This window comes from Phasianus colchicus, chromosome 3 (genome assembly GCF_987193195.1).
Source record: "Phasianus colchicus chromosome 3, bPhaCol1.hap1.1, whole genome shotgun sequence".
In the NCBI taxonomy this organism is placed as follows: domain Eukaryota; kingdom Metazoa; phylum Chordata; class Aves; order Galliformes; family Phasianidae; genus Phasianus; species Phasianus colchicus.
Window position 1 is genome coordinate 32,226,531 of NC_143438.1, and position 15,965 is coordinate 32,242,495.

The 15,965-nt window shown below is 39.3% G+C and overlaps 1 protein-coding gene across 4 annotated transcripts; it reads right to left on the reverse strand.

Annotated features, from left to right (window-relative positions):
* Positions 1 to 679: 679 nt before the first annotated feature.
* Positions 680 to 15,760, reverse strand: FH (fumarate hydratase). 4 transcript variants are annotated; one of them, XM_031589126.2, is made up of 10 exons: positions 15,538 to 15,760; positions 10,256 to 10,390; positions 9,398 to 9,508; positions 7,964 to 8,140; positions 6,815 to 6,997; positions 5,772 to 5,937; positions 3,784 to 3,987; positions 2,918 to 3,045; positions 1,450 to 1,603; positions 680 to 919 (listed from the first exon to the last, which is right to left on the reverse strand). In XM_031589126.2, the coding sequence occupies exons 1-10, from the start codon at positions 15,658 to 15,660 to the stop codon at positions 777 to 779; spliced, it is 1,524 nt and encodes a 507-aa protein (XP_031444986.1). In that variant the 5' UTR covers positions 15,661 to 15,760; the 3' UTR covers positions 680 to 776. The 4 variants fall into 4 exon arrangements, with proteins under 4 accessions (XP_031444986.1, XP_031444991.1, XP_031444988.1 ...); XM_031589131.2 differs by lacking the exon at positions 15,538 to 15,760 and adding an exon at positions 15,147 to 15,458; XM_031589128.2 differs by lacking the exon at positions 15,538 to 15,760 and adding an exon at positions 15,069 to 15,458.
* Between the last annotated feature and the right edge of the window lie 205 nt (positions 15,761 to 15,965).

Below are 15,965 nucleotides of genomic sequence, written 5' to 3' on the forward strand. Positions count from 1 at the left end.
CAATTAATTATTTGGTCAATTAACCAAATAAAATATTTGGAAAGCAATTTTAAAAGATGTTTCTCTGAAGATGAAAAGGAAGGAATTGTGAGCTTCTTGGGAGAACTGGAATACTTACGAGATAATCTGTATGTTAGTTCTAAGGCTTACTTTTCAACACACCAGGATTCCAGTTAACAGCTGTACCCAGTACTAGGCAGTCTCCAATAGTTTTAAGTATTCAAATTCAAAGATACATCTACAGCCATCCATCTGTACAGTATACTAAGATGTTCCCTCCCTCACCACATACTGTGTAACTGTAAATATATCATGTTGGCCTTGCATCAGCTTTTCCCTTTTTTCTCCTCTCTGGAAGCATTGAAGGCCAGGCTGGATGGGGCTGTGAGCAACCTGGTCTAAGGGAGGTGTCCCTGACTATAGCAGGGAGGTTAGAACTAGGTGACCTTAAAGGTCCCTTCCAACCCAAACCATTCAGTGATTCTCATTTCTTCAAATTGCTGTGCCCTCCTAGAAAAACACCTTTTAAGTTACAACATTATTGAAATTTTAGTTATTTTCTAAATTAAAAAAAAAAAGCAGTAGAATCTTCCTCATAAGATCAGTTGATCTTAACACATCAGATGCCACTTACGCTAAAAAATAACACCATGAAAACACTACGAGTGAAACAAAAGTATATTATACTTGTTTTGTTTTATTCTATTTTAAATTAAGAACACTTTTTTGTGTGTGTGTGTTGTTTGTTTGTTTTGCAAGTATTTCGTTTTAAGACATTACTGAGGACCTAACATATCTTTAGGCTTCACCCACTGGTCAAACTGGTCTGATGTGAGGAATCCCAACTTTATAGCAGCTTCTTTTAACGTCGTCCCTTCTTTGTGTGCAGTCTTGGCAATCTTAGCTGCTTTATCATATCCTGTAGCAAACAAAAAGAAACCATTTAGCCATGCTCAGTTTCAGAAGATTTTTTTAGAGATGAGAAAAAAGTAAGACACTCAGTTTTCTGAGAATTAACTTGCTAGGTATTGCTATTAGTACTTAACTCAATTTGCAGTAACTATGCACTGAATGTATTATACAAACTTCTTACTTAAAGTAGTCTTGATGTATGTCTTAGACTACATAAAAGTTTTATGTAACTTTCTCCTATTTTCATGTTTCACTTTTTGTTACTATTAGAAGCCAAATCAGGACGACATGTACACAAATTCTCTCAATCTCTTCTCTGTTCTGAATTATTTCTTTAACACACTGTTATGGTACTGCAAAAGCAAGGTGTATCTTTATCACCACCACCAATTGGTGATGTTAAAGGAAACTAACTTTTGGCCTGGCCCAGAACTTGGTTTACTAATACTGTGACAATACAAATAATGTGTGCAAAATAATGTTTCTGAAAAGTATATAAGTGCAATGTTTTGAGAAGTTTCTGAGCTTTACACTTACCTATATGTGGATTAAGTGCTGTTACCAACATCAGGGATTCACTCATTAGTTTGTTGATCCTATCTGTATTGGCTTGGATTCCAACAACACAGTTGTCAGTGAAAGAAACACAAACATCTCCAAGAAGCCTTGCAGAGTTTAAAACATTCTTAATCTAAAAAACAAAACAAAAACAACAACAACAACAACAAAAATATTGTATTCATATATTAGTAGCTGCACAATCAGGCACAGCTGTTCCTAAGTGGCATCCCTCTATCCCCCAAAATGTACCTCTTTGATTTGCACTAAAGAGGTACATAAAATAATGCACCCTATTCCTGCTGCAGGCTATGCTCTGTTATTCCCACTTCAAATAATTTTCTGAGAATCATTTAAGAGATGAATTCTTGCCTAAAGACCACAGTATGTAAAGATGTCTTGATACAACAGTTCACAAATACTGAGTAAAAAATGAATGAAGGTATTTCATTCAAGGTCATTCCTCCACCACCAGGTACCAATACTAAAACAACATTTAACACTATAAAGTACAACGCTGTCTGGCAATAGCCCCCTGCTTTGACAATCCATAACATCCCACTTTTTTTTTTTCTCCTTCTCCTTTTTTTTTATTTGTCTATGAGAATTTATGTTCTGCTAGTTACATCTCTTAGCTGTTCAATATGATTTTTGGAGGGTGTGGGGTAGGGCGTAGTAGCTTCAAAACCAGGTGCTGTATGCTTAGAAATTTGTTCAGATGGGAGAAAAAATATTTTAATAATTTCTGACATAACTGAAAAAGCGACATCAGCAAGTGTATGCAGTGTAGAAAAATAACATGTGGCATCCTGCTTCCCTTGTGCCTCTTATCTCTAACAAAAAGACAGAAGCTCTACAGCTTCCCTTTTATTTCTATATAATATTAGTATCTTTTCCACAAGTCACCTTCATTGTTTTTAAAATTATCATCCCTACCCTAACCTCTGCAATATTACTTTATCTTACACACCGTTCTCCACAATCTTCTTTTTTTTTTTTTTTTTTTTTTGTTCTCTCAATTCTCCTGTTTGTTTGTTTGTTTCTTGGGTTTAATTGAAAAAAAAAAAAAGAAAAAAGAAAAGTAGATAACCCGAGAAAGAAAAGAAAAATGACTTCATTTGAAAACATCCAGATTTCAGTACCAGGTGATAGGCAACATTCATTTAATTTGATATTTTTTAATTAAATTCAATTCAGAGAAAAAGCATTATGTGCACACATCTTTAAGATAAAAGCTTATCAGCATAAGATATCCTCATGTAACAAGACTGCTACCATCCTGTCAGAATAACAATTACCATACAAAAGAATAACTTTTTTTCTCACATTTTATCAGATTTTCCAGTCCCTGTATTGAACAAATATTCACTGAGCTTTTCTCTATTTATCTGACTGTACAAATGACAACTTCAGAAGTCCTAAATATTGTACAACTTTTAGAACTTACCATCATGGGCTTAAAAACATTCAGCTCAAAGTGCCCATTGCTACCTCCTACAGTAACAGCAACGTGGTTTCCCATAACCTGGGCTGCCACCATGGTAACCGCTTCACACTGCGTAGGATTCACTTTTCCTGGTTATGAAAGGGAGAGAAAAACATTAATGAAGACTAAGGAAATCAATCAATCAATCATTTGTTCTCTTATTTACCAAATTGCATTCAAGAGAAGATACTTTGTAGGAGGTAACATTTTCCTCCTTTTTATCTGTTCACCACAAAAAAAAAATTATTTCCATAAATTATATTAACTGTACTACTCTAGTCTTATTTATTCCCCATTCTCTGCAAAATGTAAAAGCTTCAGTTATATTGTCTTCTCTTGAAAGAAAAATCTGCAGAATGCAAAGATTTAAAGAAGTCCACCCTCAGTTGGCTGCTTTAGCAATTTGCTGAGTTTTCGAGAGTAGGATCAAACAGGCATGAACTAAGCAGCTGTTAATTACTACAGTCCTTAATAATCAAGAGATTGTTATCTGTTTTTACTCGAGCAGATTGGTGTGTCTGGTAAATCATTGCCAAATCTCAGTTAACTTAGGAAAAGTATTACTAGGCTGTTAAAATTATTTTGTAACAAAATCAATACACTGCCTTTATTTGGCCAAGGAGAAGATAAGTATGTACAGGTATTACTCTCCTTCATGTGCCTGCACGTGAACACACAATTGTGCAAGCAAGTACTTTTATGAACACAAATTTTGGTAAAATAGAAAAAACTGACAGAAGTGTTCAACCACGGACTTACTGACATTAAAGTTAGTAGTCCAAAACAAAAGAAATAGGAATTTTTCCTCTGCAATGTTTTCTCCATACCTGGCATGATACTGCTTCCTGGTTCATTTTCAGGCAGGATGAGTTCTCCTAATCCAGAGCGTGGTCCAGACCCCAGGAAACGAATATCATTAGCTATTTTCATCAGACTACATGCCACTGTGTTCATAGCTCCACTGAGTTCAACTAGAGCATCGTGAGCTGCAAGAGCTTCAAATTTATTGGGAGCAGTGACAAAGGGCAAGCCTACAGGGACAGTGAGGAATATGAAACCTATTAGGCACTTACATGAAGACATAAACCAGATAACCAACCACACAGTTAGCTTAACATAAAATTATGTTAATAACACCAAGTTCACCTCTCTTTCTACCTTTCTTCAAAAATGTGTTTCTTAAACTCATTCATTCAATACAAGAGGCACAATAAAAGTCACTAAAATAGACAAGAATGTGAAATTTAAGCATCAACTCAAATTTGAGAAGCAAAGATACAGATTTCAAGTTTCCATGCTGTATTGCAACTAAGCAATGCAGCAATTTGCTTTGCACCTCAATACTTAAAACATTTCAGTAATCTCTTGCAAGTTAGCCCAAATGTATCCATCTTAATTCCATTTCAAGGATGCTTTCTCTCAGTTATAGAAATAGGTTTTTTTGCAGCACAGCCATTAGGGCAAATAAGAAGTAATCACAATTGAATAAGCTACTTAAAGAAAAAGGATGCATCAAGCATTAGCACCAGAAGGGAACAACAGCCAGGTGGAACGTGCAAAAGCTCATTAAGGCTTAGGATGCCTGAAACTTCTGGCAACAGCAAAAGCACAGGAGCAATGGAAGCACAGGAGCAGCTCTTCTTATGTTAATTTAATCTACAGTCTGAGTGTAGGTTCTGTAATTAAAAAAAATTCTTCAGGATCCTGCCCTGCAAGTAAATTCTCAGCAAAATTTTATTAGTGGTGGTGGACATCAAATATGGATGATGACTGTGAGCTGAATTTGTGCCCCACAAAATTACTGGTCTGAACTTATTTTACCAGTACAAACAATAAGAGTAGCAAAATCTCAGTTCCTAGAGGAAGTGCAAATTCCTACCATGTTTTGCAGACCCTGCCAGACACTGGCTCCCATTCTATTTGTAAGCACTTCTGCATTTCACAGATGCCAAGATCATTCCAAACTTTCCATTCTGTCTTTGCCAATAAATTTCCCACGAGAGAACATAAGTAGAGCAGGCTATTTAAATTCCTTGTTTTAAACTTGTACAACCCTCACATGTGGTAAACCTAACGAGCGTAAGAAGGACAACCTGCCCACAGCAGGGGGTTTGGAACTAGATGATCTTTGAGGTCATTTCCAACCCAAGCCATTCTGTGATTCTACATGATTCTATGGGACAGCTTCCTACAACACTGATGGCTTCTCCAAGCACCAAAACCAGCCCTTTACTGCTTCTCAGCAGCTGTTGTTTATATCACTTCTTCCCTGCCAAAGTACAAGAAAATCTCAAGTCTTTTACTAGATTGTGAATAATAGATCTGTTAATACAAAAATATTGCTGATAAGCAGTTACAGTATATTTAAGTGAAATACATATGCAGTCATTCTGGGGGCATTTTTAAAACTGGCACAGAAAAACTGGACTACAAATCAGAAAACTCAACGGCTTTCTAAGTTAAGTTTTAAGATCTATAAAGACAGGATCAGAAACCAGACAGCTAACCTCCACTCCTTCACATGAAATAAATTGGTGGTTCTGGGGAAGTTTGTTGTTTTTTGTTTCCCCCCCCCTTTTCTTTTGTGGCAAGTACGTGAAGATCAAGAGTCAGAGAAGCAGAGATCAAAACAGAAGTATGGCTGGGCTACTAATAGAAGTCTGAAACACTACATCTCCAGTAAGCCAAATTCATTGCAGCCACTCTCACTCCACTGAGTACCATTAGAAAAAATACTCTGCATAAAAAAATTTTAAGTATAAGGCTTACAAAATATATACTGCTTTATTGATAATTCTGAAATATCATTCCTCACCCGTCAGTTCAGCCACTTTTGCAGCAACTTTCTCAGCAAAGCCAATTCTTGTGTTTAATCCTGTACCAACTGCAGTCCCACCAGCTGCCAGCTGATACACTCTTGGCATAGTTGACTCAATCCTAGCCACGCCGTATTTAATCTGTTGCACATAGCCACTAAATTCCTTTGCAAGAATGAAGCACAGAAGAAAAACACAGCAATAAGAAAATAGTAGTATTTGGATTTTTAACAATACTCATTAACTGAAGGCACTGAACTTCACCAAGAAGTGTTTTCATTAAGAGGGAAAATTTACATATATTAGAAGACTGCTCACACAGCAGGGGCAACCTACACATAAAAGCAACCTACATATATAAAAATATATATTACAATACACTGTAAAATCTTTCTCTTGCCTTGTATCTCATTCATGTACTCTGTAAAATCTGAATCCAAGGTAGGTCAGACCTCAGACTGCACTAACAAAGACTCAAGGTGTAATTAGACAAACAGATCCTGGACTTCGTTCACTTGATTTTAGTTAATCAGAAGCCCACCTGTGCCAACTTTTACAGAGATTTTTTTATCAGTTCAGTTAAAATTAATACCTTACCAAGTAAGGTAACCTATGCCATTCATGACAATACAATAACAAGGATTTCTCATACACATATAATCATGAATTATTCAAAATACTTTGTAGCCCGGTGTGTTGTCTAAACCTCATTTATATAAACTTACAGATTACAGGCACAATTTACCATGTTCCTCCTCCTATCAGTGTAATAGAAATAAGTTTTGTTACTTGGCAATCAAACTCTGAAATAATTTATATCTTAGTATTATAAGCAACATATATGGAAAATTTTAAGAACACTTCCAATGCAGTTATTAGAGAACAGCATTCAGCAAAACTCCAAAAAAAGATGAAAATATTTGGAGATTCAGCCAGTTGCCTAATTTATCTTAAACTAATTTTAGTCTCCTCAAATTTGCCCCAGTTTCCTCCAATATATTTACAACTTTTCTTCAAACAAACATGCATTTTTACTGTTTACCTGTCCAAGCGTAAGTGGAACAGCATCTTGTGTGTGAGTGCGTCCTATTTTTATGATTTGGGAAAACTCTTTGGATTTTGCTTCGAGTGCATTCTGTAGCTTCTTCAGTCCAGGCAACAACACCTCATTAACTTCCTGGGCAGCAGCGATATGCATTGCTGTTGGGAAAGTGTCATTTGAACTCTGTGAAGGAAGTTTCAGAAACTTATTTACAGGGTTTTCTCACCATAATACCTTACAATATTAAAACTGACATGTATGGCTTTATTCTCTTTATTTTATGAAGAAGGAATTGAGAACACAGTAAGCAACCTAGCAGTGTTCCACAAGCCACTCTGAAGGAATCATCGAATCTTCTAAACTCCCATCAAGCATGTTATCAATAAAATCTATGCCTTATAACTATGCCCACAGAAACTAAATATACCAAAGGCCAAGAGAGCTGCTACAAAATACAAAATATAGATAACAAATAGATTTGGGGATTTAAAGAAATTATAGCTGACTTGAAAAGGCCAAAATATTGATTTTGCAATGGTAATTCCATAGTCCCCATAGGATTTTGAGCAAGCACAAAAGATCAGAGCTACAATCAACTTGGTGGCTCAAACTTCAGCTAATCTGAAGAAAATGTTAAGAGTGAAATATAATAAACATGTCTACTTAAGAGTGCGTAAACAAATACTAACTGGCTCTTTTGCTTCCCAATTACAGGACCTTAGCCACCTTATTATTCCTTCTACATGCTTGATGTAGTGTATTTGGGAGATAACAGCTACATGGATACAAACTCTATAAACTGGACTTAAATTTAACTTTTTTATGGCTGCCTGCAGTAGTGTTTGTCACCAGGCCACTTCTGCCCGATATATCACGTATGAATTCACCTGTCATAAATGAGCTGAGAGTTTTTAATCTAAAAAGCTCCTACCGACACTGACCAAATTTTCAAAGTTCCTTTAATCTGAAAAGCTTGGAACTTGGAAAATTGTTGCTAAAACCATAAATACAACTATTTTTGCTATATATATATTTTTTTTCTATTTTCCATGTTTTATTTAAATACATACAAAAATAATCTAAACAGTGGCTGTAAGACAATTCCGAATTAAAAAAAAATTAAAAGAAGTATAATACAAGTATAATGACCTGGCTTTTATTAACATGATCATTTGGATGTACTGGAATTTTGCTGCCCAGTTTGCCTCCCAGTATTTCAATAGCTCTATTGCTGATGACTTCATTGACATTCATATTGGTTTGAGTTCCAGACCCAGTCTGCCACACCACCAGTGGAAAGTGATCATTTAATTTTCCTGCAGCTACCTGTAATGGAAAAACAGAGAAGATCTGTTCTACCAGAAAGAAAAAGAATGAAGCAGCTATACTTGAATATATTGCAAGATTCATATGTATTGACTTCCAGATTACCCATGAAAAGAAGATCCTGATCAGCTATAGATGTCTGTACCAACTTATACCTTTTGTAGGTAGGTTGTGACACTTGCTATCTCAAGTCAAGACAAAGCAAAAAATATGAATATTCTCCTCTTCAATTTACATTTTTTGGACCCTGATGAACCTCGTCCACATATAGAGATTTTTCTGGAGATGTAATAATTTCAAAATCTGTGCTCACAAGTATCTCTCCCATGCATATCAACCTCAGAAAAGCATAGAATGCAAAACAAGAGATCTGTTGTCACAACACTGAGGTTAGATCTCCATCTCCAAATTTTCAACTTACTACACAGTCCTCCTGGAATCATGCTTTTCAAGAAAAGGCCTTATTAGATATTTCCTATTTTATATAGGGGCAGAGCTCCCACTTTGAAAAGCAACTCTGCTCTTTGTTGTCTCTCTCTTTTTTTTTTTCAGGTCACCGAGGAGGCATTTTTAAAAATGCAATAAAAAAGCCTCAAACAGCTTTCAGAACTCACGAATCTAAGCCAAGGAGCCTTTAGCCACCAAAACCTCTAATCCACCTTTAACTAGAAAAGACTGGCTACATTCTCAAGTTCTCCAAAGCTCTTGGGGCTTGAGACTCATGGTACTACAGATGGTAGAGAACAGACATGGCTTCTGCACATACGGGGATATTTCAAAGCTTTTGAGGAACAAAAAAGCTCTGTAAAACAATTATTCCAGCTAAATACCTTTTGGTTTATGCAAAGCAGTACAAATAGTATTACCATACCTTAGTTATAGCTCATTCACAACTGTGCATTGGGGTGGTATTTATCCTGAGAAAGTGAAGATATTTCTGTCTCACATCATCCTCTTTAGCTATAAAAGTGATACTTCAAAAGGACAGATTTACTAGCAATCCTAAGTCTGAAGAGGAAACAGATGAGTAAGAGAGAAACTATTCAGACTGCAGATAGTCTTTAAAATACAGGGATACAATTGCTTAAAAGACTGGAGACTTTCAAAAAGTGGAAGCTTTGTCTGAATGGCAGATTTGCTCTAACAATTCAAGAAAGAAATGCAAGACATCTTCACCAAAGCCTCAAACAGTGTTCCCAAGAGAAGCTAACCAAATATACAGTGTCAATTCTAGTACTTTAGGCAGTTCGTTCTTACCTCATCTGCTGCCTTTACAATAGCACTGGCAATCTTTGGGTCGAGACCATAATCTTGATTTACTTCAGCTGCTGCTCTCTTCAAGATGCCAAAGGCCCTTATAACTTGAACCTGAGACACAAGAGTAAATTTAAACACGTAATCTTTTTTCATGAAGAACACTTAGGAACCCACAGCACAGGTCTATTTCTAAATCAAACCCCTTCTGATCTTAAACACAGCAACAACCAACCAAGCAACCAGAGAGCAATTTAGGGCATGTGATGTGTCATCTCATTCTAGGTAACATTTATCCAAGCAGTACAGAAAGCAATTCATAACTCACCCTTTCTTTCTATGTGTATCAAAACCAACTACATGTATTAAAATGAACAGAAAAGAAGAACTGGATTTGTTTCTAAAATAGAATTTTGAAGGCAGATTGGCTTATGTTTCAGTACATTCAAAAACAGAGAATGATGATATCCACATACACTCATGCTTTAATCACATCTACAAGTGAAAAAGCAGTTTATTAACATACTACACTTAAACACCTTCAATACACTTAGATACTCCCTACTCTTAAGTATCTTCAACAACAAACTACATTACATTATAGTAAAAGTAATTGAAATGATTCCATCCATAGCCTTTGCTCTTCAATAAAATGAAAGATTTCTATTCATCCTGTTGTTTTGGGTTTTTTTTTGAAAAATAAAACAACACAATAAAAAGCAACACTTCACCACGAAAATTCTAACTTCAATGAAAATTCAAAGGTGATCATATTCCCAGAAAAAGATTAAGAAAAGGTATTCACTCATATCCGAAAACATACTGAAAGAGTATAAATGGACACAGGCTTGAATTACTTACTGGCATCCTTTCTGAAACACCTCCGATCTTGAAGTTCATTGTAGATCTTACAGTCTGAGCACCATAGTATTTGTCGCTTGGGACCTTCAGTTCACCAAAGGTATCATATTCTATCCTAAAAGACTCTTGAGTGGACTGTGGGAAAGAAAAATAAAAAGTATGTTTCAAACACTGGTAAACAGCATCTTTTTCTTGAGAGGACAAACAACTGAGAAAAAATGCAAGAAGGGGAAAAAAGGGTGAAAAAGACACACAACTAGTCATAAGTATTTTTCTAATTATATTTACAAAGTTTTGACATGTTTCTAGTCTGATTACCTGTCTTGCTACAAGAGTCACTACTACAAATATTACACAGCCTAGCAAACCCACTGGTGACAGGCAGCACTGAGAGACTTCAGACTTTGATTGCTCACTGCATAAAACACATCATCCTGGTGAAAGACTCACATTACTTTGAAGAATCAGAAACTCATTTTACAATTTACAGAATGGCTGCATTGTTAGAGCCAAACATAAGAACTAACATGGTTCACACAACATCCATCCAGGCAATATAACAGAAACCCTTTCAGAAATCCACACTGCACATGGCAATTAAAATACTCAAAAGGAGCAGCTGAGTAATTAATTGCTAAGCTGCTGATTGTGAATTCTCACCTTAAGCCCAAGAACATTATATACATCACTGTGTATGCACAGTTTTGGGTGTCACAGCACAAAAAGGACATAAAACTATTGGTAACCGTCCAAAGGAGGGCTTCAAAGATGGTGAAGGGTCTAGAAAGGAAGACATAGGAGATGCAGCTGAGGTCCCTAGCTCAGTGCAGAGCAGAGGAGCTGAAGGGAGGCCTGATGGTGGCTGCAGCTCCTCACAGGGAGCGGAGGGGCAGCGCTGAGCTCTGCTCTGTGTGACAGTGACAGGGCCCGAGGGAATGGCATGGAGCTGTGTCAGGGGAGGGCAGCTGGGGGTCAGGGAAAGGGTCTGCACCAGAGGGTGGTGGGCATGGAACGGGCTGCACAGGGCTGTGGTCATGGCCCCAGGCTGCTGGAGTTAAGGGAGCATCTGATCAATGCTCTCAGGCATAGGGTTTGAATTGTGGGTGGTCCTGTGTGATGCCAGGAGCTGGACTCAATGATCCTTACCTGTTCCTTCCAACTCAGGATATTCTGTGATTCTGTAACCAGCATAGCTGTGCCACACGAAGAAACTGTATCTAAGCATATTTTGTATGATATTTATATAAAACAATACTTATGTACCATATATACACACAGCATGTATTATTATCTAACACAGAAGTAAATTAAGTTTAGGTGATGTACACCAACTGAAAAGTAAAGCCTTTCTTCTTTAAAAACAAACAAACAAAAAAACCGCAGTAACAACAAAAAATCCAACATATTCATTTATGACAACATGATCACATTTGTATGTCACTTCACAGATTATGGGACTGGAGAGGAAGCATGTAAAAGCCGTTTAGTCTTTCTCTCCCCACACTTCTGTCAGCAAAGCCTCAATCTGCTATAAGAAAGATGCTTATCCTTCCCCACAGAAGGAGGTTACCTTCTTATAGAGTCCTCGAGGAGGGGAAAAAGATTATTTGAATTCTTAATCATCGATGGAATAAAACAATCCCAGCTTCATAGTAATACACACACAGTGATGGGCTCTGGCCTAACAACGACCATCAACTGTAAATCAAATGTTAGGATCTATTAGAAAAATGTTATTATGGTTCATGTACGTTTTGAATGCTAGTTGCAGATTGGGTTTTCTCATCTCAAAAAACATATTATTTGAAACAGTTCAAAGAAAGGCAGGAAGGCTGATCAAAGTGGGGGTACAGCTTTTATAAGCCTGATTGTGTAGTTCAGAAAGAGCCAAGCTGGGGACCTAAGTAAAAACGAGAGCAGTAAAATTGCTAGAATGGCAGCAAGTACTAGTTGCTCACTGTCTCTTCCAGTACAAGAAATATGAGCAACAATATTAGGGTAGCAGGAGGGAGGTTCTAGGTAAGCAGAAGGAAGCATTTCTTCACACACGGCGCAGACTGACAAAACTACTTGCCAACTGATGTTGTGGACGCAAGAAGCTTGCAAGAATTCAAGAAAGACAAGATAAGCATTCAGAAAAAAACATCTGTACTGGGTTATCACACAGAGAAACCACAGACTTGGCAGAAGTCCTTGATTTGAAAATGAGAAGTCTGTGTAAGTGAAAGAAGAAAGCATTGTATATGTTTGCACAGTTCTTACTCTTCCCTAGGTGTCCACTGCTGAAGCTATACTGTTTCTCTCCTTGGTCAGCTTTACTTTCTCCTTGCTGTGTGGGTCTTGGACTTTTTGGAGAGGAGTGCAGCTGAGTTTGTGCAGAAAATTTCCTCCAGCAGCAGCAACTCTCCAGCAGTCTGTCCATGTCTACATCATCACAGGTAGCAAGCTGTGGGTGGGAGTATTCCAGTATTTTACTGTCCTGGACAGTGTTTCCAGTCAGATGGAGAGGCCCTGCCATTAGGTACACCAGTAACCACGTAGCAGAGCCACCAGTCCCACTTGCTCAGGGCTCTCCTGCAGTGCAGATGTTGCATGTAACCCAGAAGAAACTGCAGCCCAGCTCACAAACAGCAAGGGTTAGCTCTTGTATTGCTGTCTTGCTCCCCACAACTTGCTTTTAATCTTCCCACAGACCCTGACCCCACAGAAAGACTACACAGAGCACATATCAATATGCCTTTTAGACAATTCTTAACCCTCTCTATTCTATTTTAATCACTTAATGTTCATATACATGCTAAAGAAAAACACATCACAGATATCTACTGGTCTACTGGTATCTAAAATCCCTGCTTTTGGTAACTGGACTCTTCAGATAAGCAGACAACATAAGGTTTTCTATAGAGATGGATAAGCAGAATCAGTTCAATTCCACGCCCAGCTCTCAATAGGGTCAGCAGTTCAATCACCGAGAATATCCATGCTTAAACACTGTGAAGAAGTTAAATAGCCTGCAACCTCACGCTTACATAATTACAGTGTCAACAATGGTGAAACAAAGACAAATAGGAGCCAGGAGAGATCAGTACCCCCCAGTACAAATATCTTTTCTGTTACTGAAAAAATTACTTCCCTGGCAAATTCCACACTATACACCTTTACAGTCTCCAGTGAAATTAAAAGGGCAGTGAGCTGCCTGGAGCTCAGTGTCATTTGCTGATTAATAATGAAAGGTAATCAAGAAGAAACATTTTTTTTTTTTTCATCCATACGAATTAAACTAATTTCTCAACCGTATTAACTAAACTAAATTCTATTAGCCATCTATATTGAGTACTCAACAACCAACAATGGTTAGCATTGTATTTCTGTGAAAAATATGCTTCCCCACTCCTTAGGTGGGCTTCACCTTCTTGACTGGCTTCATGAGCTGAGGGTCCCTGTTCCCTTACATCCAGAGTGATTCTTGAGAATGCATACTCTGTTTCTGCCAAATCCCAAGCACCCATAGTCCAAAGCTTACGGTTAGACAAACATAACTGTCCTTTTGCCTTGCTGCGGGGTACTGATCAGCTAGGATTGATTGCACCATCATGCACTGGAAGAATTCAAACAGAACTGCTGCTGCAATGCTTCCTGTGGAAAATTATATTCTCATTAGAGATGTAACAACTTTTGGATGTAAGTATTTTAGTTCAAAGAATAGTTTTTTTAGCATGTCAGAAACAGTCCTTAAAAACTGGCAGAAAATGGAATTTGTGCTTAACTACTCTCCTTTATATTATCAACTGAGTCCCAAATTCTGATATTTACTCTTTAGGAACAGCTTTAAGTTGAGACAGTGCAGTAGCCATACAATAGGGCCACAGGCACACTATGTTGTATGTAATGTAAATTCTTCCAAAATATAAATCTTGCTGCCAACAAAATCTCTGCAAACTTCAAAAACAAAAACCAACAAACTTGGTTTGTTATTTCCCTCCGCCCTCATTTAAATATTAGTTGGTACATTTTTGGTAGTGCTCTTGGAAATAAAAACATACAAAGTTTTCCCATAAAAATTCAAGGGCAGTTTGAACTCTGAATCCTCAGAGGAACATTTTGCTCTAATTTCTCCTGTTATCTAAACTCAAGCAATTAATAATGCCTACGTGCAGCACAGGGCATATTCCTGACCTGCAAAGATCACAATACTGCACTTCTTGTCAGACTGCTGCCTTGTGTAGGTACTGGGCCTTCAGCAAGTGCATGAGGGCCACTATCTATAATGTACATGTCACAGAATCACATAATGGTTTGGGCTGGAAGGGACCTTTAAGATCATCTAATTCCAATCCCCTGCTATAGACAGGGACACCCTCCCCTAGACCAGGCTGCTCAAAGTCCCATCCAGCCTGGCCTCCAATGCTTCCAGGGAGGGGGCAACCACAACCTCACTGGGCAACCTGTTCCAGTGCCTCACCACACTCACAGTAAAGAATTTCTTCCTAATATCTATTCTAAATCTACCCTCTGCCAATTTACAGCCATTTCCCCTCATCCAGTCATTACCTGCCTTTATCAAAAGTTCCTTCCCAACTAGTTTTCATGCTTTTGTTGCCCCCTTTTTATGTTGCAATTAAGAATATTAAAAAGTTTTGTTACTAATTATATCATACACCTTTTATGTAGCCCAATACAATTTCTCTTCACTCAGTGCAGCCCAGGCAAACAAAAAAGGTTGGACATCCGTAGTCCATAATGCTTTCCTTCAGCTTCAGAGACCGTTATGGAACAGCATTCCTGTTCCCACACTGAACCACGGGCAACAAACCTGCTCCCCTCGTATTTCAGCCCTACAGCCAACGGGCAAGTAATAAGTAATTTAGGAGGTCTGGCAGAGGTCACAGACCGGTCTCGGGTACAGCCGAAGCACCTCCCTACTTCTCGAGCAGCCCGCAAGACTCTACGGATTTTTCTAGAAGCAGCTCCGCACGCCAGAGCTCTGCCACAGCTCGGGCAGCTCCGGGCCGCGCTCACATCAAATCCCGTCCCTACGGGCGCTACAGATAACGGCCGGTCAGCGCGGCGCGGGCACTGGGCCTCAGCAGGCCGCGCGCTGCAGGCAGGGAGCAGCGAGCGGAGCCCAGTACCGCTCCCGGCGCCGCTCTCCCACCGCCGCGGGCCGGCGCTTCCAGGCAGCGCGGCTGGCGGAGGGTCGCGGGAGCCGAAGGGGCGGAGCCGCGGAAAGGACGGCTGCCCCGGTAGAGGTCACGGCGCGCCCGGCCCGGCCCGGTGCTCACCATGGCGGCGCGCAGCGGGGCCCAGCGGGCGGCGTTGGCGGCGGCTGTGCCGGGGGAGGGCGGCGACGCCAGGAGCCCCGCGGAGCGGCCCAGGCGGCGGAAGGCGCGGAGTGAGCGGTGCATGGTGACGGCGGAGGGAGAGACCGCCGGGGGCGGAGGAGCGAGCGGACCGCCCCGGATAGGCGTCAGGATGGAGGGCAGCCATCGGCACGCAGGCTGCCGCCGGCCAATCGGCTGTTGCGGGAGCCGACGGGCTCCGGCAGGAAAACGGTGCTTCCTGCAGTTTAAAGGCAGCACCGGGCGGCTAGCCGCCTGCTACACAGCGGCCAAGTCCGGATGTAATTCCTTTCTTCTTCCTGCTCAAGCAAGTGCAGCAGTGCTCCACGCTTTAGTGGGGCAGTGGTTCCTCTGAGATAAAAGACGACCAA